The sequence below is a fragment of the Eleutherodactylus coqui genome, chromosome 7 (genome assembly GCF_035609145.1).
Source record: "Eleutherodactylus coqui strain aEleCoq1 chromosome 7, aEleCoq1.hap1, whole genome shotgun sequence".
NCBI lineage: Eukaryota > Metazoa > Chordata > Amphibia > Anura > Eleutherodactylidae > Eleutherodactylus > Eleutherodactylus coqui.
In genome coordinates, this window is record NC_089843.1 from 185,164,748 (window position 1) to 185,188,443 (window position 23,696).

Sequence of the window (23,696 nt, forward strand, 5' to 3'; positions counted from 1 at the left end):
GCCATTAGCTGTACAAGACTGTGTGTGAAATGTGAAAATGAATGCAGTAACACAAGATGTATATTGATAGGTGGACTATTCAGGCTGGTCAGTTTGTGGTCTAGCAAGAAACTGGAGACCAGTTGTACAATTTATAGTTACAGGACGTCATCTTCCTGCTTAATAAACATTTAATAAACAAGTCAACCAGAAAAAAAATACAAGAACTCAAATCTGGTCTCTGGAATAATAGTATATAGTTCATCCCTATTTGTCAGGTTTTGTGTATCCCAGTGTGGCGAAAAATGTCCTTTTGCTATCCTGCTTTCCGAGAATGAGTACTCCCAATAGTCTTTGTTCCGGCTTCTGGGCTCATAAAGAAATGGCGGTTACTGATGAAAATATCCCTTTTTGCTGAAATTGGTGCTGGAGGGAAGTGTTGTAAATTCAGTCTCTTCCCGGGTTTTTCAACCATGCTATTTCAGTAACGAATGCCACTAAGCCAATACAGCACTCCACAAATGCCCGTAGAAACAAAGGCTACTCCAGGGAGTATCCCTAGCTCCTGCACTCCTAGCACTGCATGCAGTCTTTCTCCCTCTCTCTGCCCATTTCCTGTGCCCGTGCAAAGACTGAGTCAGTGTTCCCACCCCTACTTAACGGAACTGCCTTAAGCAACTTTTTATACTTAACAGTGCTAATAAGAACATCAATAAAACAGTACAAAATAACTCAAAAAAAGGATAACTTCTAGCAAACATTGATCTGCAAACAGGGTTCTCCACTGCTGAGCCCCATGCTACAGTAGAAGATCATACGGCTATGTTCACTGTTAGCACTGCTGTCCATTTTATTTCCTTAGTTTTTTGACAATAAAAAAGGAAAGAAGAAAAAAGGTAAATCCCATTACAAGGTAATGGGATTGTCAAAAACCATTAAAGAGAATGTGTCATCAGAAAATTACCTATTATATAAATCACATTTTTGTGTTAAACATATTTTTAAGGAATTTTTGATTTTCTTTTAAACTTTCATTATTTATTTTTTAAAAATCCTAAAATCCAGCATTTTTCACACTGACCACAGAGCCTAATAGACTACTAGAATACTAGTCTGTCACTTCCTGATCTGTAGAGAAAGTTTTGCAGCAGTCATCTCACTATCATCACAGGCAGATAGGTGATACCTATAGGCCTCCTGCACACAGACATGAAATCCCGCCGTGGATTTTCTGCCTGTGTGCAGGAGGCCTATAGGTATCGGATCCGACCCAACCGTCTGCAGGAGGCCATAAGTAGATAACACACCATTCACATCTACTATCTACTCCCCTTTCCTGACCTCTGCACTGTTCTAGAGTATGTCTAGAACAGTCTCCATACAAGTCAATGGGTCTCCTCTTGTCCATTGTGTGAATGGCCCATTAAGCTGCTGTAAAGCATATCTCAGTTAAATGTGGCTCAGAAAAGATGGTTGCCCCCATAGTCATATATAGACAACAGAATAAAAAAAACTACAATCAGAAAACAAAAGCAGATTAGAAAAAGAGAAAATGTTTCTCTATCTGGTTTTAATTAATATGAAAAAATGTTGATTATCTAGTCCCTTTAAGAACTGTGTGAAACAGATCCGTTATAACAGGCATAGTACTAGTGTTAATGAAGCATTCTCAGAACCTGGGCACATGAAGCAATGCTTGGTATACTGGTGGCGGATTCCAACCTTGGCATTGTGTAAGTGCTCTTCACTAGTTTCAAATGAATTAGTTCCAATAAAGTAACAGATGACAACATCATAGAGAAATGTTTTGACTAGGCAGTGATGATCATTACTTACCCGCTGTCCTGCGAATACAACAGGAAGCATCTGTAATGTCAAATACCAATAAGTAAATGGGAAATATTTTATATAGAATAAGGTGAATAACAACGACATTGAAGGAACTTCCCACAGTATAGTGCTAACTATTGTTTTTGCATATTTATTTAGACATGTTAAAGGGGATCGGTCACCTACTTTTAGTTCTATGAGTTAAATTTATGGGTTAAAGTAGGTGACCTGCTGAGTCTGGGGATGTAAATGTTATACTTACCTCCTCCGTTGCTTTCCCGGTGTCAGTCCTGGAAACCGCAATGCGTTGAGTGGTGTTGCTAAGTAGTCCGCCACTCAAGACAATAGCTGGACTGCTCAATGTCTTGAGTGGCGGCTTCCATCACTGACACTGGGGGAACAACGGGAGAGGTAAGTATAACACTTACATCCCTGGACTCAGCAGTTCACCTACTTTTAGCCTATAAGCTTAGCTCATAGACCAAAAAGTAGGTGACAGAGTCTGCTTAATCCTCTTGCCATCATCTGTGATGTATTTACTACAAGAAATCACTTCCATTTTTCTTACACATGGCCTGACATTTGGGCAGACGATTATTTAGCATATTTGCTTTATAATCTCTTACAATATGCTCGCTTACAAATGCATATAATCCTCAAGTAATGTGACTATAGTATATGTTAGAAAAAATAAATTCTGTTAATAGATTTAATGACAAGTTAAAGGGGTTGTCCGAGTTGTATCATTTTCGTACAACCCCTTCCCCATTGAGTAACATAACAAATTGTCATATCCTCACCTCTCCCCGTTCCCGTTGTGTTCCATGACAGTGCCTGATCCCCCGCTCCGGTCTCTGTTTACAGCTGCTGTCCTGTCCGGTTTACGGGACATCACAGGGACCACAGCAAGTAACAGAGCTCAGTGAATCTTATTGATATGCCTAGTATTTTGGTGCAGTACAATAACGCTCATTGACAGTTGGGTTGGAAGATGTAACGACAGTCATATTGATTCTCACCCTGTAACAGGATGTGGAATAAGACGTTGAACATGACAAGTTCCAATTCTCAGGTAATTAATTTTTTGTTTATTCTAGAGGTTTCTCTTTAGTTTATTTTGACTAAATACCATTAGAAACTAATTTAGGATTTACAGTTCCTTTATAATTTGAGGTTACCTTTCCAATCTCTGTAGACAGGATGTAAAGTTCTACAAGAATATAAAGGCCATCTATTTCCATTTGCTGATGTCAGACAAACACCTGACCCCATGCCTGACAATATACCCATTGTGCAGCAGACAGTCACCTATTGTCTTGTTCTTCATTGTTTGCCATTTTTCATCATTAGTAAGTACAGATAGTCTCTCACATAGGTTTATGTCAGTCAATAGGGAGGACCCCATATTTCACAATAGTTTAATAGAATTCAAAAGAAGCCAGTGGAAAATAAATTGACTATGAGTTAATGTTAATACATTTAATCAAAAAAGGACTCTAGATCTTCCTCATTAATGTATGTGCAGTAATCTTATAATCCATTTACTGGAAGATTTTAAAATAAAAACTTGCCTAGAGCATAGGACATTGCCATTAAAGAAATTTACTGGGCACTTGTAAATTACATTGCATAGCTCAAAAACGGAAACACGTAAAAGTAAAAAAAAAATAAAAAAAAATATATATATATATATATATATATATATATATATATTTACTCCAGTGTCATCACTCTCTACCAATCCCCCCCACCTGCTACCCCCATATGATGATATGCCCATAAAGCCATACAACAAACTGTAGTGTGCAATCCCAATTCTAAAAAAGTTGGGATGCTGTGTAAAATGTAAATAGATTTAAAAAAAAAAAGTGCAATAATTCGGAAATCTCATATAACCATGTTTTATTCACAATAGAACATAGAACACATATCAAAAGGGGGAAAAGGGAGACATTTTTCCTTTTCATCTAAAAAAAACTAACTCATTTAGAAATTAATGGCAGCAACGCATCTCAAAAAAGTTGGGCCAGGGCCATGTCTACCATTGTGTAGCAGCCTCTCTTCTTTTTACTAGTCTGTAAACTTCTGGGAAGTGAGGAGACCAATTGCTGGAGTTTTGAGAGAGGATTGTTGTCCCCTTCCTGGCTGATGTAGGACTCTAGCTGCTCAGCAGTCCTGGGGCTTCTCTGTCTGATTTTTTGATTCATAATGCTCCAAATGTTTTCTATTGGTGAAAGGTCTGGACTGCAGGTTCAGCCCCCGAAATCTTCTTATGCAAAGCCATTCTGTTTAGTATTGTCTTGCTGAAATAGACAAGGCCTTTCCTGAAAGGAACATTGGATGGGAGCAGATGTTGTTCTACAACCTCTATATACTGCTCATCATTGATAGCAAGATGTGTAAGTTGCCCGTGCCATAGGTACTAATGCAACCCCATGATATCAGAGATGCAGGCTTTTGAACTCTGTACTGAGAAAAAACTGGATGGTCCATCTTCTCTTGAGTCCGCAGAACACGGCATCTGTGGTTTCCAAAAAGAATTTCAATTTTTGACTCATCTGACAACAGAACAGTTTTCAATTTTGCCTCAGTCCATTTTAAATAACCTTTGGCCCAGAGAAGATGCCGGCACTTCTGGATTGTGTTAATATACGGCTTCCTGCATGATACAGCTTTAACTTGCATTTGTGGATTGCACGGCCGTGTTCACAATGATTTCTGGAAGTATTCTTGAGCCCATGCGGTGATTTGCATTACAGAATCATGTCCGTTTTAATGCAGTACCGGCTGAGTGCTCTGAGCATCTAGTATTGACCATCGGCCTTGTCCCTTCTGCACATGAATTTTTTCAGATTCTCTGCATCTTTTGATAATATTATGTACTGTAGCTGGTGGATATACAAAGTCTTTGCAATTTTAAATTAAGGAACATTTTTCTTAAATTGGTCCACAATTTTTAGATGCAGTTTTTACAGATTAGTGACCTCTGACCTCTGACCTTGTTTGCTTCTTAGAGACTCTGCTTCTCTAACATGCTTTTTTTATACAGTCATGTGACTTAGTAGAAAAATTGACTCTCCATCTGTTTTTCATAAGCACCAATTACTTTTTCAGCATTTTTTTTACCTTGTTCCAACTTTTGTGAGATGTGCTGTTCCCATCAATTTCTAAATGTGTTATTTTTTGAAAGTGAAATGTAAAAATGTCTCACTTTCACCTTCGGATATGTGTTCTATTGTGAATAAAATATGGTTATATAAGATTATTGCATTTTTTTTACATATATTTACATTTTACACAGCATCCCAACCCTTTGGAAAGCCCAATAAAGAAACATGACCACACAAGGAGCAAACACTGGAAATTCTATACAGAATTTTCCTATGAAAAATCTGCAGTATTTGAGTAGCAGCAAAGTGGATAAGATTTAACCAAATGTCTATGACAAACTGTGGAAAAAATATACCCACAACTAACAGCAGAATTGACCTATGATGTGAATTAAAATCTTAAACATGTCAACTTATGCTGTGGATTCTCAGCACTGATATCATCTGTTACAATGCAAAAGATGTCATCTGCTGCAAATCCACAGCTTTTCTACACCAGAATCCATGACTACACACACTATTTAGTGTGGCTTTTGCTGTGGGTGGGTTTTCTACAGGTTCGCTGTGGATTATACGCTGTGAATATCCACCTCGTGTATCCAAACCCTCAACCAAAAGAAAAAATGAGAAAACGAGATGATATTGTGCCCACATTTCTAAGTCTGCAGGATTTTCTGTATGATCAGCAAACAATTTGTCTTGCAAGGAACACAGAGAACAATTTCCTGCTGGTATATTCAGGGGAGAACGTGGAGAAAAATCTCCTCCAGCTGTCCCGGCCCCCTGCTCGCCACTCCATGAGTGAGCCAGAGATACTAGCTCCCGTGCAGTAGCACAGGAGCGAGTACACATGGGGACACATTCGTCCAGTGTAAATGGGCCTTAACATACAGAATGATTAGCATTTCCTCCCTTTTCATTGGGAAATACAGTATAGTACCTGTGTGCTTGGAACAGACATTGGAAGCATGTTTCCAAACATTGGATATGTTGGGGAAATCTGGAAATCAAAAGAGATAAAGAAAAAAATATAAATCCACATAAGGAAATACATTCATTGTAAAATAAATCCCTGTCCTAGAAGGAGTTGTCGGAATCCAATGAAACTTTCTATGTGTGATTGTAACGTTGATATAACTAAGTGATTACAATATCAGAGCAAAAGTATAGTTTATTGCAGGAAACTGAACACTTGGAGGCAGGCTTTAGTACCCTGTTGTACTGCCTCTAGCTTGGATACAAGATGTGACATGGGGGGACATGGAGGCTCTAGTACCCTGTTGTACTGCCTCTAGCTTGAATAAAAGATGAAATACAGGCGGGCATGGAGGCATACAGGTTGCATATGGTATCCTGCAGCATGTCAGTCCACATTTGCTGCAACTGAGCCTCTAAATCATGGTCTGTCTAAGTTGGCATTCCAGATGGTCCCATACATGTTCTATTGGCAATAAATTTGGAGACCAGGCAGGCACAAAAGTGTGAAAATGTTGTGGAGGCATTCCTGTGACCCCCTTGTGTGTGCGGCCAAACATTATCCTGCTGGAAAATGCCTCTTCGAAGCCGCCATGAGAGGAACACATGTGGCTGCAGGATGTCCTGAACATATCGCTGAGCTGTCATTGTTCCTTGTACCACTACTAGGGGTGATCGACGGTCGTATGTGATGGACCCCCAGACCATGACACAAGCTGTGAGGGCAGTGTGCCACTCCACAGCAAAGGCAGGATTAAGGTTCTCACCCCAAGGTCTCTAGACATGAACACAGCTGTCATCAGTTCCCAAATGAAATCTGGATTAGTTGTTGAAGACAACCCAGTTCCACAACATAGCAGTCCAGTTTTATTGTTTACAACACCACTGCAAACTGAGGCAATGGTGGGTGTCAAAGGCATAACATATAATGGACACTAAGACCAAATGTCCTCAGTCAAATCTTGGAAATGGTTCTAACAGACACAGGGGTGCAACAATGTTGCCACCTGTTTCTAGATTGTGGTCAACAAAACAATTGGTGCTGCTCATGCTTCTCGGATGATCAGACGATCCTCTCTTACTGGTGGTCTGTCAAGGGCGTCTTGAGCCCGGTCACCTTGTTTGCGTTACCCCTATGCATCCACTGGTCTTTAACACTTCCTAACACTTTGGTCAGAATGGCCCAGGTGGTGGGCAATTTATGACCATCCAGCTTCTGAGATTCCAAAAATGCTCCCCTCTCAAACTCTTTTAACTGTGCAAAATCTTTCCAATTGCATCGTAGAGGTGTCTAGTTATCAACAAGCTCTACACAAGAGGAAAAGAGGTCACTACACACAGGTATCCTCTAAGAGCCTTTTTATTGACCAAGGGTGGCAAGACCATTCATCTAATCACGCCACAACTCTAATGATTTGCATATGACAACTTCTTCAGGTGCTTGATTTTTTATTACAAAGAGTGTTGTTACTTCATTAATAGATCTAACATGTTCTAGTATAATTCTAGGATCAAAATACAACACCGTTATATACTATGAGTAAAAGCTATGGTCAAAAACACTCCCATTAATAGAGAAAGTACCAGAAAAAGCAAGATCAGATTCATGCAGGCTTCTGAGATAAACAGTGGATAAAAAAGAGGAGATGTATAAGTTTTTCTTTTAGACTTTTTCTTGGTATCCACTACTGGTTTTGATTAAAAATGCTGCATCAAAACTGCCTTTTGAACCATTCAATATCTTCAAAAATGAATATGTTTTAACATTTGGCTCAAGAAGTTATTAAGCAATTCTAAGTAAAATTTATATTGTCAAGAAACAAAGCTCTGTCCACTTGATGACCTCCAATGTCCCATCTACCAGAACTATTTAGAAGAAACCTACAAACTGTGGTAACCACTAGGAGGAGCAATTTGTGTTTAGTTCCATAGACATCATGTATTTCTGATTTCTAAGCTTGGTGTTTTGTCGCAGGGGCGTAACAATAGGGGGTGCGGTTGCACCCGGGCCCAGGAGCCTCAGGGGGCACATAAGGCCTCTCTTCTCTATATAGCGAGCCCAGTACTATGGATAAAGCATTGTAGTTGGGGGCCCTGTTACAGGTTTTGCATTGGGGCCCAGAAGCTTCACGTTACGCCTCTGGTTCTGTGAATACATTGTAGATATGGTTCTATAGACATCAGTAGCATCTGGATATAGATAAGACTAGGTATAAGGTATGGATCAGGCCCTTTAGTGAAACAAATAATTAAAATAAGGTACAATCAGGGGTGTAGCTAAAGGCTCATAGGCCAGGGTGCAAAGGTTTGGGCCCCCCAACTTCTCTTAACCCCTTAACGCAGAGGCGTAACTTGAAGCTCCTGGGACCCAATGCAAAACTTGTAACAGAGTCCCCAACTATAATGCTTTATTCATAGTACTGGGCTCCCTATATGGAGAAGAGAGGACTTATGGGTTCTGGGCCGGGGTGCAACCGCATCCTCAGCATCCCCTATAGTTATGCCAGTGGGTACAATAAGACATGAAAAATCCAGCATATAATGATTTCTCTTTCTCCATATTACCTGTGTCTGGGAAGTTCCCGGCTGCATGAGTTGATTGGCCAGAAGATAACGTGATAGAATCTATTACAAAGAGACAGAGTTACATTTCATGTAATATATTATTAAATACTAGCTTACCTGTCGCGCGTTGCTGCGAAGACATACATACATACATACATACATTCGTTTTTATATATCTAGTGTAGTAATGCATAAAGGACAGACAGACAGACATACATTCATTTATATATATATAGATGACATCAGGAAGTGAGAGAATTTGGACGCTAATTCTTTGGCGCTTAGAATTGAATAATCAAGTTGGGACCCGTTAGCTTTTCCTATTTATGATATAATCCATGCTCGTGCCAAATTTCAAGTTTCTATGACATTCGGAAGTGAGAAAATGAGATTCCATACATGAAATTTGGACGCTAATTCTTTGGCGCTTAGAATTAAATAATTGGGTTGGGACTCATTACCTTTTCCTATTTATGATATAATCAATGCTCGTGCCAAATTACATTGGGAAGTGAGAAAATTAGATTCCGTACGTAAAATTTGGACGCTAATTGTTTGGCGCTTAGAATTGAATAATCGAGTTGGGACCCATTAGCTTTTCCTATTTATGACATAATCCATGCTCGTGCCAGATTTCAAGTTTCTATGACATTGCGAAGTGAGAAAATTAGATTCCGTACATAAAATTTGGATGCCAATTCTTTGGCGCTTAGACTTGAATAATCGAGTTGGGACCCATTAAATTTTCCTATTTATGACATAATCAATGCTCATGCCAAATTTCAAGTTTCTATGACATTGGGAAGTGTGAAAATTAGATTCCGTACATAAAATTTGGACGCTAATTCTTCGGCGCTTAGAATTGAATAATCGAGTTGGGACCCTTGAACTTTTCCTATTTATAACATAATCAATGGTCGTGCCAAATTTCAAGTTTCTATGACATTGGGAAGTGAGAAAAGTAGATTTCGTACGTAAAATTTGGACGCTAATTCTTTGGCGCTTAGAATTGAATAATCGAGTTGGGACCCATTAGCTGTTCCTAATTATGACATAATCAATGCTCGTGCCAAATTTCAAGTTTCTAGGACATTGCGAAGTGAGAAAATTAGATTCCGTACATAAAATTTGGACGCTAATTCTTTGGCGCTTAGACTTGAATAATCGAGTTGGGACCCATTAAATTTTCCTATTTATGACATAATCAATGCTCATGCCAAATTTCAAGTTTCTATGACATTGGGAAGTGAGAGAATTAGATTCCATACATGAAATTTGGACGCTAATTCTTTGGCGCTTAGAATTGAATAATTGGGTTGGGACTCATTAGCTTTCTCTATTTATGACATAATCCATGCTCGTGCCAAATTTCAAGTTTCTAGGACATTGCGAAGTGAGAAAATTAGATTCCGTACATAAAATTTGGACGCTAATTCTTTGGCGCTTAGACTTGAATAATCGAGTTGGGACCCATTAGCTTTTCCTAATTATGACATAATCAATGCTCGTGCCAAATTTCAAGTTTCTATGACATTGGGAAGCGAGGAAATTAGATTCCGTACGTAAAATTTGGATGCTAATTATTTTGCGCTTAGAATTGAATAATCGAGTTGGGACCCATTAGCTTTCTCTATTTATGACATAATCCATGCTCGTGCCAAATTTCAAGTTTCTAGGACATTGCGAAGTGAGAAAATTAGATTCCGTACATAAAATTTGGACGCTAATTCTTTGGCGCTTAGACTTGAATAATCGAGTTGGGACCCATTAAATTTTCCTATTTATGACATAATCAATGCTCGTGCCAAATTTCAAGTTTCTATGACATTGGGAAGTGAGAGAATTAGATTCCATACATGAAATTTGGACGCTAATTCTTTGGTGCTTAGAATTGAATAATTGGGTTGGGACTCATTACCTTTTCCTATTTATGATATAATCAATGCTCGTGCCAAATTACATTGGGAAGTGAGAAAATTAGATTCTGTACGTAAAATTTGGATGCTAATTGTTTGGCGCTTAGAATTGAATAATCGAGTTGGGACCCATTAGCTTTTCCTATTTATGACATAATAAATGCTCGTGCCAAATTTCAAGTTTCTATGACGTTGGGAAGTGTGAAAATTAGATTCCGTACGTAAAATTTGGACGCTAATTCTTTGGCACTTAGAATTGAATAATCGAGTTGGGACCCATTAGCTTTTCCTAATTATGACATAATAAATGCTCGTGCCAAATTTCAAGTTTCTATGACATTGGGAAGTGAGAAAATTAGATTCCGCACGTAAAATTTGGACGCTAATTCTTTGGCGCTTAGAATTGAATAATCGAGATGGGACCCTTGAACTTTTCCTATTTATGACATAATCAATGCTCATGCCAAATTTCAAGTTTCTATGACATTGGGAAGTGAGAAAATTAGATTCCGTACGTAAGATTTGGACGCTAATTCTTTTGCGCTTAGAATTGAATAATCGAGTTGGGTTCTATTATCTTTTCCTATTTATGACATAATCAATACTCCTGCCAAATTTCACGTTTCTATGACATTGGGAAGTGAGAAAATTAGATTCTGTACGTAAAATTTGGACGCTAATTCTTTGCCGCTTAGAATTGAATAGTTGGGACCCTTGAACTTTTCCTATTTATGACATAATCAATGCTCGTGCCAAATTTCATGTTTTTACGACAATGTGAAGTGAGAGAATTAGTGGCAGTGATGGAAATCAAACGATCTACGTGGGGGGGGCGTAACTGTTGACGACGCTCGCACGCGCGCCTTTTATCGTAGGATAGTTGTACTATGCCTATAATCTTCCCAGGAGTGTACTCAACAACTTCCCAAAGTTTCATGGCGATCGGATGAATGGTGTAGTAGTGCATAAAGGACAAACAGACAGACAGACAGACACGCAGACAGACACACGCATACATTCAATTTTATATATATAGATTGTTTATAGGTAAAAGGGTTAAGAATAGAGATGAGCGAACGTACTCGTCCGAGCTTGATACTCGTTCGAGTATTAGCGTGTTCGAGATGCTCGTTACTCGTAACGAGTACCACGCGATGTTCGAGTTATTTTCACTTTCATTTCTGAGACGTTAGCGCGCTTTTCTGGCCAATAGAAAGACAGGGAAGGCATTACAAATCCCCCCTGCGACGTTGAAGCCCTATACCACCCCCCTGCAGTGAGTGGCTGGCGAGATCAGGTGTCACCCGAGTATAAAAATTGGCCCCTCCCGCGGCTCGGCACAGATTTATTCTGACATAGAGGAGGGAAAGTGCTGTTGGTGTCGGAGCTGCTATAGGGAGAGTGTTAGGAGTATTTTAGGCTTCAAGAACCCCAACGGTCCTTCTTAGGGCCACATCTAACCGTGTGCAGTAGTGTGGAGGCTGCTTTTTGCAGTGTTGCACTTTTTTTTTTTTTTGTATATCGGCCGTGCAGAGCATTGCGCCCTGCAGTAATTATACATACTCCAGGGCCAGTAGTGGTGGTGAGGCAGGGACAGAAGACATATATTTATTGAATATAGGCAGTGGGCCTTTCCAAAAACATTTGGGAAAAAAAATCTATTTGGGCTGCCTGTGACTGTCCTCAGTGTACTGGGTCTGTGTTGGGTGTAGTTGTCCTCCTAATTCATACGCAGCCAGCTAAGTGTTACGCAGGCTTGCGCAAAATTATTTCCTGGCTCTGTGTTGGCTGTTACATCACCGCTGTATTCCTGTCCACAGTGCAACAGTCTGCAGTTATTTTACATACTCCAGGGCCAGTAGCGGTGAGGCAGGGACAGAAGACATATATTTATTGAATATAGGCAGTGGGCCTTTCCAAAAACATTTTGGAAAAAAAATCTATTTGGGCTGCCTGTGACTGTCCTCAGTGTACTGGGTCTGTGCTGGTTGTAGTTGTCCTCCTAATTCATACGCAGCCAGCTAAGTGTTACAGCAGGTTTGCGCAAAATTATTTCCTGGCTCTGTGTTGGCTGTTACATCACCGCTGTATTCCTGTCCACAGTGCAACAGTCTGCAGTTATTTTACATACTCCAGGGCCAGTAGCGGTGAGGCAGGGACAGAAGACATATATTTATTGAATATAGGCAGTGGGCCTTTCCAAAAACATTTGGGAAAAAAAATCTATTTGGGCTGCCTGTGACTGTCCTCAGTGTACTGGGTCTGTGCTGGGTGTAGTTGTCCTCCTAATTCATACGCAGCCAGCTAAGTGTTACAGCAGGCTTGCGCAAAATTATTTCCTGGCGTTCCGTAAACGAAGTCAGCCTCCAACCACAGGCCAATAAGCGGCACATTTAATTACAGCGTTCTGTTTCTGCACTACTGGTAATACACCATGCTGAGGGGTAGGGGTAGGCCTAGAGGACGTGGACGCGGGCGAGGACGCGGAGGCCCAAGTCAGGGTGTGGGCACAGGCCAAGCTCCTGATCCAGGTGTATCGCAGCCGACTGCTGCGGGATTAGGAGAGAGGCACGTTTCTGGCGTCCCCACATTCATCTCACAATTAATGGGTCCACGCGGTAGACCTTTATTAGAAAATGAGCAGTGTGAGCAGGTCCTGTCGTGGATGGCAGAAAGTGCATCCAGCAATCTATCGAACACCCAGAGTTCTGCGCCGTCCACTGCTGCAACTCTGAATCCTCTGGCTGCTGCTCCTCCTTCCTCCCAGCCTCCTCACTCCATTACCATGACACATTCTGAGGAGCAGGCAGACTCCCAGGAACTGTTCCCGGGCCCCTGCCCAGAATGGGCAGCAAGGTTTCCGAATCCTCTCCCACTGGAGGAGTTTGTCGTGACCGATGCCCAACCTTTGGAAAGTTCCCAGGGTCTGGGGTATGAGGCTGGGGACTTCCGGCAACTGTCTCAAGACCCTTCAGTGGGTGAGGAGGACGATGACGATGAGACACAGTTGTCTATCAGTGAGGTAGTAGTAAGGGCAGTAATTCCGAGGGAGGAGCGCACAGAGGATTCGGAGGAAGAGCAGCAGGACGATGAGGTGACTGACCCCACCTGGTTTGCTACGCCTACTGAGGACAGGTCTTCAGAGGGGGAGGCAAGTGCAGCAGCAGGGCAGGTTGGAAGAGGCAGTGCGGTGGCCAGGGGTAGAGGCAGGGCCAGACCGAATAATCCACCAACTGTTTCCCAAAGCGCCCCCTCGCACTATGCCACCCTGCAGAGGCCGAGGTGCTCAAAGGTCTGGCAGTTTTTCACTGAGAGTGCAGACGACCGACGAACAGTGGTGTGCATCCTGTGTCGCGCCAAGATCAGCCGGGGAGCCACCACCACCAGCCTCACCACCACCAGCATGCGCAGACATATGATGGCCAAGCACCCCACAAGGTGGGACGAAGTCCGTTCACCGCCTCCGGTTTGCACCGCTGCCTCTCCCCCTGTGCCCCAACCTGCCACTGAGATCCAACCGCCTTTTAAGGATACAGGCACTACCGTCTCCTGGCCTGCACCCACACCCTCACCTCCGCTGTCCTCGGCCCCATCCACCAATGTCTGTCAGCGCACCGTCCAGCCGTCGCTAGCGCAAGTGTTGGAGCGCAAGCGCAAGTACGCCGCCACGCACCCGCACGCTCAAGCGTTAAACGTGCACATAGCCAAATTTATCAGCCTGGAGATGCTGCCGTATAGGGTTGTGGAAAAGGAGGCTTTCAAAGGAATGATGGCGGCGGCGGCCCCGCGCTACTCAGTTCCCAGTCGCCACTACTTTTCCCGATGTGCCGTCCCAGCCCTGCACGACCACGTCTCCCGCAACATTGTACGCGCCCTCACCAACGCGGTTACTGCCAAGGTCCACTTAACAATAGACACGTGGACAAGCACAGGTGGGCAGGGCCACTATATCTCCCTGACGGCACATTGGGTGAATTTAGTGGAGGCTGGGACAGAGTCAGAGCCTGGGACCGCTCACGTCCTACCCACCCCCAGAATTGCGGGCCCCAGCTCGGTGGTGGTATCTGCGGCGGTGTATGCTTCCTACACTAAACCACCCTCCTCCTCCTACACAACCTCTGTCTCGCAATCAAGATGTGTCAGCAGCAGCACGTCGCCAGCAGTCGGTGTCGCGCGGCACGGCAGCACAGCGGTGTGCAAGCGTCAGCAGGCCGTGCTGAAACTACTCAGCTTAGGAGATAAGAGGCACACGGCCCACGAACTGCTGCAGGGTCTGACAGAGCAGACCAACCGCTGGCTTGCGCCGCTGAGCCTCCAACCGGGCATGGTCGTGTGTGACAACAGCCGTAACCTGGTGGCGGCTCTGCAGCTTGGCAGCCTCACGCACGTGCCATGCCTGGCCCACGTCTTTAATTTGGTGGTTCAGCGCTTTCTGAAAAGCTACCCATGCTTGTCAGACCTGCTCGGAAAGATGCGCCGGCTCTGCGCACATTTCCGCAAGTCCCACACGGACGCTGCCACCCTGCGCACCCTGCAACCTCGGTTTCATCTGCCAGTGCACCGACTGCTGTGCGACGTGCCCACACGGTGGAACTCTACGCTTACACATGTTGGCCAGGCTCTATGAGCAGCGTAGAGCTATAGTGGAATACCAACTCCAACATGGGCGGCGCAATGGGAGTCAGCCTCCTCAATTCTTTACAGAAGAGTGGGCCTGGTTGGCAGACATCTGCCAGGTCCTTGGAAACTTTGAGGAGTCTACCCAGATGGTGAGCGGCGATGCTGCAATCATTAGCGTCACCATTCCTCTGCTATGCCTCTTGAGAAGTTCCCTGCAAAGCATAAAGGCAGACGCTTTGCGCTCGGAAACAGAGGCGGGGGAAGACAGTATGTCGCTGGATAGTCAGAGCACCCTCCTGTCTATATCTCAGCGCGTTGAGGAGGAGGAGGAGCATGAGGAGGATGAGGAGGAGGGGGAAGAGACAGCTTGGCACACTGCTGAGGGTACCCATGCTGCTTGCCTGTCATCCTTTCAGCGTGTATGGCCTGAGGAGGAGGATCCTGAAAGTGATCTTCCTAGTGAGGACAGCCATGTGTTGCGTACAGGTACCCTGGCACACATGGCTGACTTCATGTTAGGATGCCTTTCTCGTGACCCTCGCGTTACACGCATTCTGGCCACTACGGATTACTGGGTGTACACACTGCTCGACCCACGGTATAAGGAGAACCTTTCCACTCTCATACCCGAAGAGGAAAGGGGTTCGAGAGTGATGCTATACCACAGGACCCTGGCGGACAAACTGATGGTAAAATTCCCATCCGACAGCGCTAGTGGCGGAAGGCGCAGTTCCGAGGGCTAGGTAGCAGGGGAGGCGCAGAGATCAGGCAGCATCTACAGCACAGGCAGGGGAACACTCTCTAAGGCCTTTGACAGCTTTCTGGCTTCCCAGCAAGACTGTGTCACCGCTCCCCAGTCAAGGCTGAGTCGGCGGGAGCACTGTAAAAGGATGGTGAGGGAGTACGTAGCCGATCGCACGACCGTCCTCCATGACGCCTCTGCCCCCTACAACTACTGGGTGTCGAAGCTGGACACGTGGCCTGAACTCGCGCTGTATGCCCTGGAGGTGCTTGCTTGTCCTGCGGCTAGCGTCTTGTCAGAGAGGGTGTTTAGTGCGGCTGGGGGAATCATCACAGATAAGCGTACCCGCCTGTCAACCGACAGTGCCGACAGGCTTACACTCATCAAGATGAACAAAGCCTGGATTTCCCCAGACTTCTCTTCTCCACCAGCGGACAGCAGCGATACCTAAACAATATGTAGGCTGCACCCGCGGATGGAAGCATTGTTCTCTATCACCATCAAAAACGTGGACCTTTTAGCTTTATCAATCTGTGTATAATATTCATCCTGCTCCTCCTCCTGAAACCTGACGTAATCACGCCGAACGGGCAATTTTTCTTAGGCCCACAAGGCTCAGTCATATAATTTTTGTAAACAATTTTTATACGTTTCAATGCTCATTAAAGCGTTGAAACTTTCACCTGAACCAATTTTTATTTTAAAAATTTCACGTTTCTATTAGCGTAAAATTTGGACGCTAATTCTTTGGCGCTTAGAATTGAATAATCGAGTTGGGACCCATTAACTTTTCCTATTTATGACATAATCAATGCTCGTGCCGAATTTCAAGTTTCTATGACATTGGGAAGTGAGAAAATTAGATTCCGTACGTAAAATTTGGACGCCAATTCTTTTGCACCTAGAATTGAATAATCGAGTTGGGACCCATTAACTTTTCCTATTTATAACATAATCAATGCTCATGTCAAATTTCAAGTTTGGATTACATTGGGAAGCGAGAGAATTCGATTACGTACGTAAAATTTGGACGCTAATTCTTTTGCGCATAGAATTGAATAATCGAGTTGGGACTGATTAGCTTTTCCTATTTATGACATATTCAATGCTCGTGCCAAATTTCAAGTTGCTATGACATTGGGAAGCGAGAAAATTAGATTCCGTACGTAAAATTTGGATGCTAATTCTTTTGCGCATAGAATTGAATAATCGAGTTGGGACCCTATAGCGTTTCCTATTTATGACATATTCAATGCCCGTGCCAAATTTCAAGTTTCTATGTGAGAAAATTACATTCCGTACGTAAAATTTGGACGCTAATTCTTTGGCACATAGAATTGAATAATCGAGTTGGGACCCATTAGCTTTTCCTATTTATGACATATTGAATGCCCGTGCCAAATTTCAAGTTTCTATGTGAGAAAATTACATTCAGTACGCAAAATTTGGACGCTAACTTTTTTGCGCATAGAATTGAATAATCGAGTTGGGACCTATTAACTTTTCCTATTTATGACATAATCAATGCTCGTGCCAAATTTCACGTTTCTATGAGACCGGAAAGTGAGAAAATTACATTCCGTACGTAAAATTTGGACGCCAATTCTTTTGCACATAGAATTGAATAATCGAGTTGGGACCTATTAGCTTTTCCTATTTATAACATAATCAATGCTCGTGCCAAATTTCAAGTTTCTATGACATTGGGAAGCGAGAAAATTAGATTCCGTACGTAAAATTTGGACGCAAATTTTTTGGCGCTTAGAATTGAATAATCGAGTTGGGACCCATTAGCTTTTCCTATTTATGACATAATCAATGCTCGTGCCAAATTTCAAGTTTCTATGTGAGAAAATTACATTCAGTACGCAAAATTTGGACGCTAATTCTTTGGCACATAGAATTGAATAATCGAGTTGGGACCCATTAGCTTTTCCTATTTATGACATATTGAATGCCCGTGCCAAATTTCAAGTTTCTATGTGAGAAAATTACATTCAGTACGCAAAATTTGGACGCTAACTTTTTTGCGCATAGAATTGAATAATCGAGTTGGGACCTATTAACTTTTCCTATTTATGACATAATCAATGCTCGTGCCAAATTTCACGTTTCTATGAGACCGGAAAGTGAGAAAATTACATTCCGTACGTAAAATTTGGACGCCAATTCTTTTGCACATAGAATTGAATAATCGAGTTGGGACCTATTAGCTTTTCCTATTTATAACATAATCAATGCTCGTGCCAAATTTCAAGTTTCTATGACATTGGGAAGCGAGAAAATTAGATTCCGTACGTAAAATTTGGACGCTAATTCTTTGACGCTTACAATTGAATAATCGAGTTGGGACCCATTAGCTTTTCTATTTATGACATAATCAATGCTTGTGCCAAATTTCAAGTTTCTATGACATTGGGAAGCGAGAAAATTAGATTCCGTACGTAAAATTTGGACGCTAATTCTTTGACGCTTACAATTGAATAATCGAGTTGGGACCCATTAGCTTTTCTATTTATGACATAATCAATGCTTGTGCCAAATTTCAAGTTTCTATGACATTGGGAAGCGAGAAAATTAGATTCCGTACGTAAAATTTGGACGCAAATTTTTTGGCGCTTAGAATTGAATAATCGAGTTGGGACATCGGGAAGTGAGAGAATTAGTGGCAATGATGGAAATAGAACGATCTACGTGGGGGGGTCGTAACTGTCGACGACACACGCACGCCATTTATCGTAGCATAAATGTACTATGCCTATAATCTTCCCAGGAGTGTACTCAACAACTTCCCAAAGTTTCATGGCGATCGGATGAATGGTGTAGTAGCGCATAAAGGACAAACAGACACGCACACAGACAGACAGACACACACACACGCATACATTCAATTTTATATATATAGATTAAAGATGAGCGAGCACACTCGGTAAAGGCAGATACTCAAGCGAGCATCTCTCTTCTCGAGTAACTGCATACTCATCCAAACAAATGCGGGGGGGCAGTGAGGGGGAGAGTGAAAGAGATCTCTCTCTCCCCCCTATTCCCACCCGCCATCCCCGCTGCCCCCCCCGCATTTGCTCGGACGAGTATGCGGTTACTCAAGAAGAGCGATGCTCACTCGAATATCTGCCTTTACTGAGTGTGCTCGCTCATCTCTAATAAATATCTATCTATCTATATTTTTTTTGTAATTTTTTTTTACATCTATGTCCCTCATGACATCATAGAAGACCTCTGCGGGTCATTCACATTGTCTGTTTTTTTAATTTCACACTTTCCCACTGTAACTGGGGCATCCATAGGAGCCTCAGTTACAGGGGAAAACATCCCCCTGTAGAGATGGTAATCATTGACAGAGCTGATCTGATTTTGCTAGGACCCTGCAACTCTGCTGTGGCAGGGGGCACCCGTCAGTCTCGTGATCGCCGAGTCGAATATAAGAAGTGACACTCCTGCTTTCTCTTTTCACTAAATAGCGCTCATTGTGACTAGCAGCCAAGGACCCAACCTGCTCCTTCCACGTTGCAGGAACTTTAATCCCACGCTGTAGTTTTACTATCATCCAAGATTATAGTGCCGTAAATTTATGGTGCTTGGTCCTTAATGGGTTAAGTAAGGCACATTGAGGTAATGGAGCAAGGAATCGACCATTATTTCCTATTGGATCTTTTAAACATTTGCATTGCACTTGTATGCCATGTGATTGGCAAGCAAGTCTGATACGATTTTTACCACTAAAACTATTGGAAGCACTTGTGATTTTTTCAAGTATACAAGTAGTTTTTAAGCAAACATGCATGGCACTCGCACCCAGAATCGCAAGTTTAAGAATGTGTATTAGTCTGAGTTTCTCAGAACGATATCACACTTGCCCGTGTGAATGTACCTTTAAGTAGAAAACCCATTTAAATACTTCCACTAGATCAGATATCATTGCCAGGCCTTACCTTTAGGCCAGTACATGTCTGACTGCATGCAATGCACAATAATTGAGAAGCATTTTTCAAAAATGAGTCAAGCCCATTTTTAAAGATTTTCGCCTTTTTATGTAGTATGAATCCCTTTGCTTCCATTTACAGGTCTACAAGGTGATATTTAAGCAAAGTGAATAACAATTTTATTTAATAGGAGTCATATCTGCAGACTGTAGCTTAGTAAAAACATTTACAATTCCTTGGGACTTGACTCATTTTGGGAAAATGCTCCTCAATTCTATTTTATCTGATACAAAACCTGATGTGACGTTGGTTCCCCTTAGTGATTGTCTGCTGTCCTTGTGGACACCACCGCACTCCCCGTGAGCTCCTGTTTGCGGTATTTACAGCAGCATTTACTTTTCATACTTACCTGGTATGGATATATTGGTAATATCTGTGAAATCTGATTCTGTAGGACTTGGGTGGGTGTCATCACAAGGCCCGGATTAACCTGCTAGAAAATAAAATATATATGGGTACATTTATAAAAAGCTGTACACCAGAATAACTGGCGTATAAAAGACACACATATTTGCGTAACTTTTTTCCCTTCTGCGCCGCCCTGCCACTTTTTAAAAAGCTGGTTGGGCTTAACGTAAGGAGGTGTTGCCACCCAGAACCAACAGATTAATGTATAATTTATGCTAGTAAATGGCATAAATTATATCAGAAATGTACACAAGGTCGGAGTTGGTGCGTATTTCTCAGAAGGTGCATGAAGGAGCCAGGGATGCGCTGAATAGATGAAGAAGCGTGCACCACTTCATGTGTTCAGTGCACCGTGTGCCGGGGATAATCATACTAAGTCCAGCGCAGGAAATGCCATGCTTTGTAAATTTCCCTCATAGTGTATTATATGCACAACACGCTCAGATTGATGAATTCAGTGCTACAGTGTATCCATATAATATAATGCATTACCTGAGGTTGCTGTGGAATCTTCCCGATGGTGTTGTACAGCTGCATTATATGCCATAGCTGAAAGGATAATTGCAACATAAGACAGGAAAATTAAAGTTCTTTAAATCATCTCAAGGTCAAAACCTCTTTAAATAGAAAATAAATAATTTTCCATTTTTTATATAGCAACATTATGTTTTACAGCACTCTATAGAATGTACTCAGCCTCATCCATCCCTGTCCAAAGAAGGTTCTAGCTCTGTATGACCTATATGACCTTTAACATCTACAACTGTCCTGAGAATGAAGGGTCTGTGAAAAGTTCAGAAGAAGTGTGGCTGAGGCTCCTAGGTAGAAGGCCTCCTAAGCCCAATCAGTCATCACTACACACAAGGGAGGTTCTCTGGAGGGCTTCACGAGGGAACGGTTAGCCTGGAGTCCAGCATGGAGGCTGTGGCAGGGCCATAGGTCCCTGGAGGCTTCTAGTCGGAGGGCCTCCTCAGCTCAATCAGTTATCACTACACACAGGGGAGGTTCTCTGGAGGTCTTCATGAGGGAATGCTCTAGACTGGAGTCCAGCATGGAGGCTGTGGTAGGGCCAAAGGTCCCTGGAGGCTTCTAGTCAGAGGGCCTCCTCAGCCCAGTCAGTCATCATTACACACAGGGGAGGTTCTCTGGAGGTCTTCATTAGGAAACGCTCTAGACTGGAGTCCAGCATGGAGGCTGTGGTAGGGTGATAGGTCATCCTACCTGGTCTGCTGCATAGTTGCAGCTCCTTCAATTTCCGCATCAAGTCATTATGTGACCACATGCTTGCTGTAAACTGGTTTTCTCTACTAACACTGATCAACATGGTAATACAGAAAGTCCTTCAGAAGGGACCAGCTTGGTGATGCTCTTGCTGAAGATGACCCCCCGTGCCAAATGCACTACTAACTCTCGTTTTCAGCAATGCATTGCAGATCCTTCATTCTCAGAATCCGTGGATCCTCCAGAGGTCCAGCCCCCCACTAATCATAAAGTGATGCCATTTCCTAGCTATCAGTAGGGTGGTGAAGTATGAGAGGAGACCTACAAATGAAATGGAGGTACTTACCTTATTAATGAAAGGAACCACTGAACTCCCATGTTGCCCAAAATAAAGCACCAATACAATTATGTGTGAAGCTTTCCAGTCATTTGTACAAGTGTAGGTATTGTAAGCTACATGATAAAAAGTAATTTTCAGCACAATCTGCTATCACATACTGTATATAGATAGCTGCAACACCTGTAACATGGACTAGATCGTTTCTTTTCATTCAGGTGCCCTCTAGTGGATTTCAACTGCAATATACACTACAGAGTTCTGGAATAAGTCTATCTATCTGTCTATCCATCCATAATCTCATACTCTATCTATCTCATAATATCTATACACCTATCTCACCCTTACATTAAATAGTATCTCTATCTATCTATCTATCTATCTATCTATCTATCTATCTATCTCATATCTATCTATCTCATATCTATCTATCTTATATCTATCTATCTATCTATCTATCTATCTATCTATCTCATATCTATCTATCTATCTATCTATCTATCTATCTATCTATCTATCTATCTATCTCATATCTATCTATCTCATATCTATCTATCTTATATCTATCTATCTATCTATCTCATATCTATCTATCTATCTATCTATCTATCTATCTATCTATCTATCTATCTATCTATCTCATATCTATCTATCTTATATCTATCTATCTATCTATCTATCTATCTATCTATCTATCTATCTCATATCTATCTATCTATCTATCTCATATCTATCTGTCTTATATCTATCTATATATCTCATATCTATCTATCTTATATCTATCTGTCTCATATCTATCTGTCTTATATCTATCTATATATCTCATATCTATCTATCTTATATCTATCTGTCTCATATCTATCTATCTCTCTCATATCTATCTATCTTATATCTATCTGTCTCATATCTATCTATCTATCTATCTATCTATCTCATATCTAATCTATCTCATATCTAATCTATCTATCTCATATCTATCTAATATCTATCTATCTATCTCATATCTATCTATCTATTTCATATCAAATCTGTCTATCTATCTCATATCTATCTATCTATCTATCTATCTTATATCTATCTCATATCTATCTATCTTATATCTATCTATCTATCTCATATCTATCTATCTATCTATCTATCTATTTCATATCAAATCTATCTATCTATCTATCTATCTATCTATCTATCTATCTATCTATCTATCTATCTAATATCTATCTATATATCTCATATCTATCTATCTTATATCTATCTGTCTCATATCTATCTCATATCTATCTGTCTCATATCTATCTATCTATCTATCTCATATCTAATCTATCTATCTCATATCTAATCCATCTATCTCATATCTATCTATCTTATATCTATCTATCTTAATCTATCTATCTATCTATCTATCTCATATCTATCTATTTCATATCAAATCTATCTGTCTATCTCATATCTATCTATCTATCTATCTATCTATCTATCTATCTATCTATCTCATATCTATCTATCTATCTCATATCTATCTATCTATCTCATATCTATCTATTTCATATCAAATCTATCTATCTATCTATCTATCTATCTATCTATCTATCTATCTATCTATCTATCTATCTATCTATCTATCTATCTATCTATCTATCTATCTATCTATCTATCTATCTATCTATCTATCCATCCAGCTATCTATTAACTAGGTAAATTTAAAAGGGAACTAAATATGTTCTGACTATCCAGAGCCTTGCAGGGTATTTGTATTATGCCTCTTTCACACGAGAACCTACGCGCGCAAGAATCGCAAAAATCTTTCGCATAAAAAACTTGTGGCTATTAGAACCAATGGTTTCCTATGGAAACATTCAGAGGAAAAAAATTTAGATGCGCAAAAAACTTCTGAATGTTGCCATAGGAAACCATTGGTTCTAATAGCTGCAAGTTTTTTTTACGTGTGTGATTTTTGCATGCGTTGGTCCTCGTGTGAAAAAGGCCTCAGGCTGC

At 41.6% G+C, this 23,696-nt stretch overlaps 1 protein-coding gene across 1 annotated transcript in view; it reads right to left on the minus strand.

The window, feature by feature from the left end:
* The window catches only part of LOC136573561 (uncharacterized), a 44,370-nt gene that overhangs the window by 17,032 nt on the left and 3,642 nt on the right, over nucleotides 1-23,696 (minus strand). Inside the window, exons 3-7 of the mRNA XM_066574830.1 lie at nucleotides 20,639-20,695; nucleotides 20,088-20,168; nucleotides 8,460-8,519; nucleotides 5,860-5,919; nucleotides 1,816-1,845 (exon numbers count right to left, since the gene is read on the minus strand). Coding sequence (XP_066430927.1) covers nucleotides 1,816-1,845; nucleotides 5,860-5,919; nucleotides 8,460-8,519; nucleotides 20,088-20,168; nucleotides 20,639-20,695 — 288 coding nt within the window. The remainder of the gene's footprint in view (nucleotides 1-1,815; nucleotides 1,846-5,859; nucleotides 5,920-8,459; nucleotides 8,520-20,087; nucleotides 20,169-20,638; nucleotides 20,696-23,696) is intronic.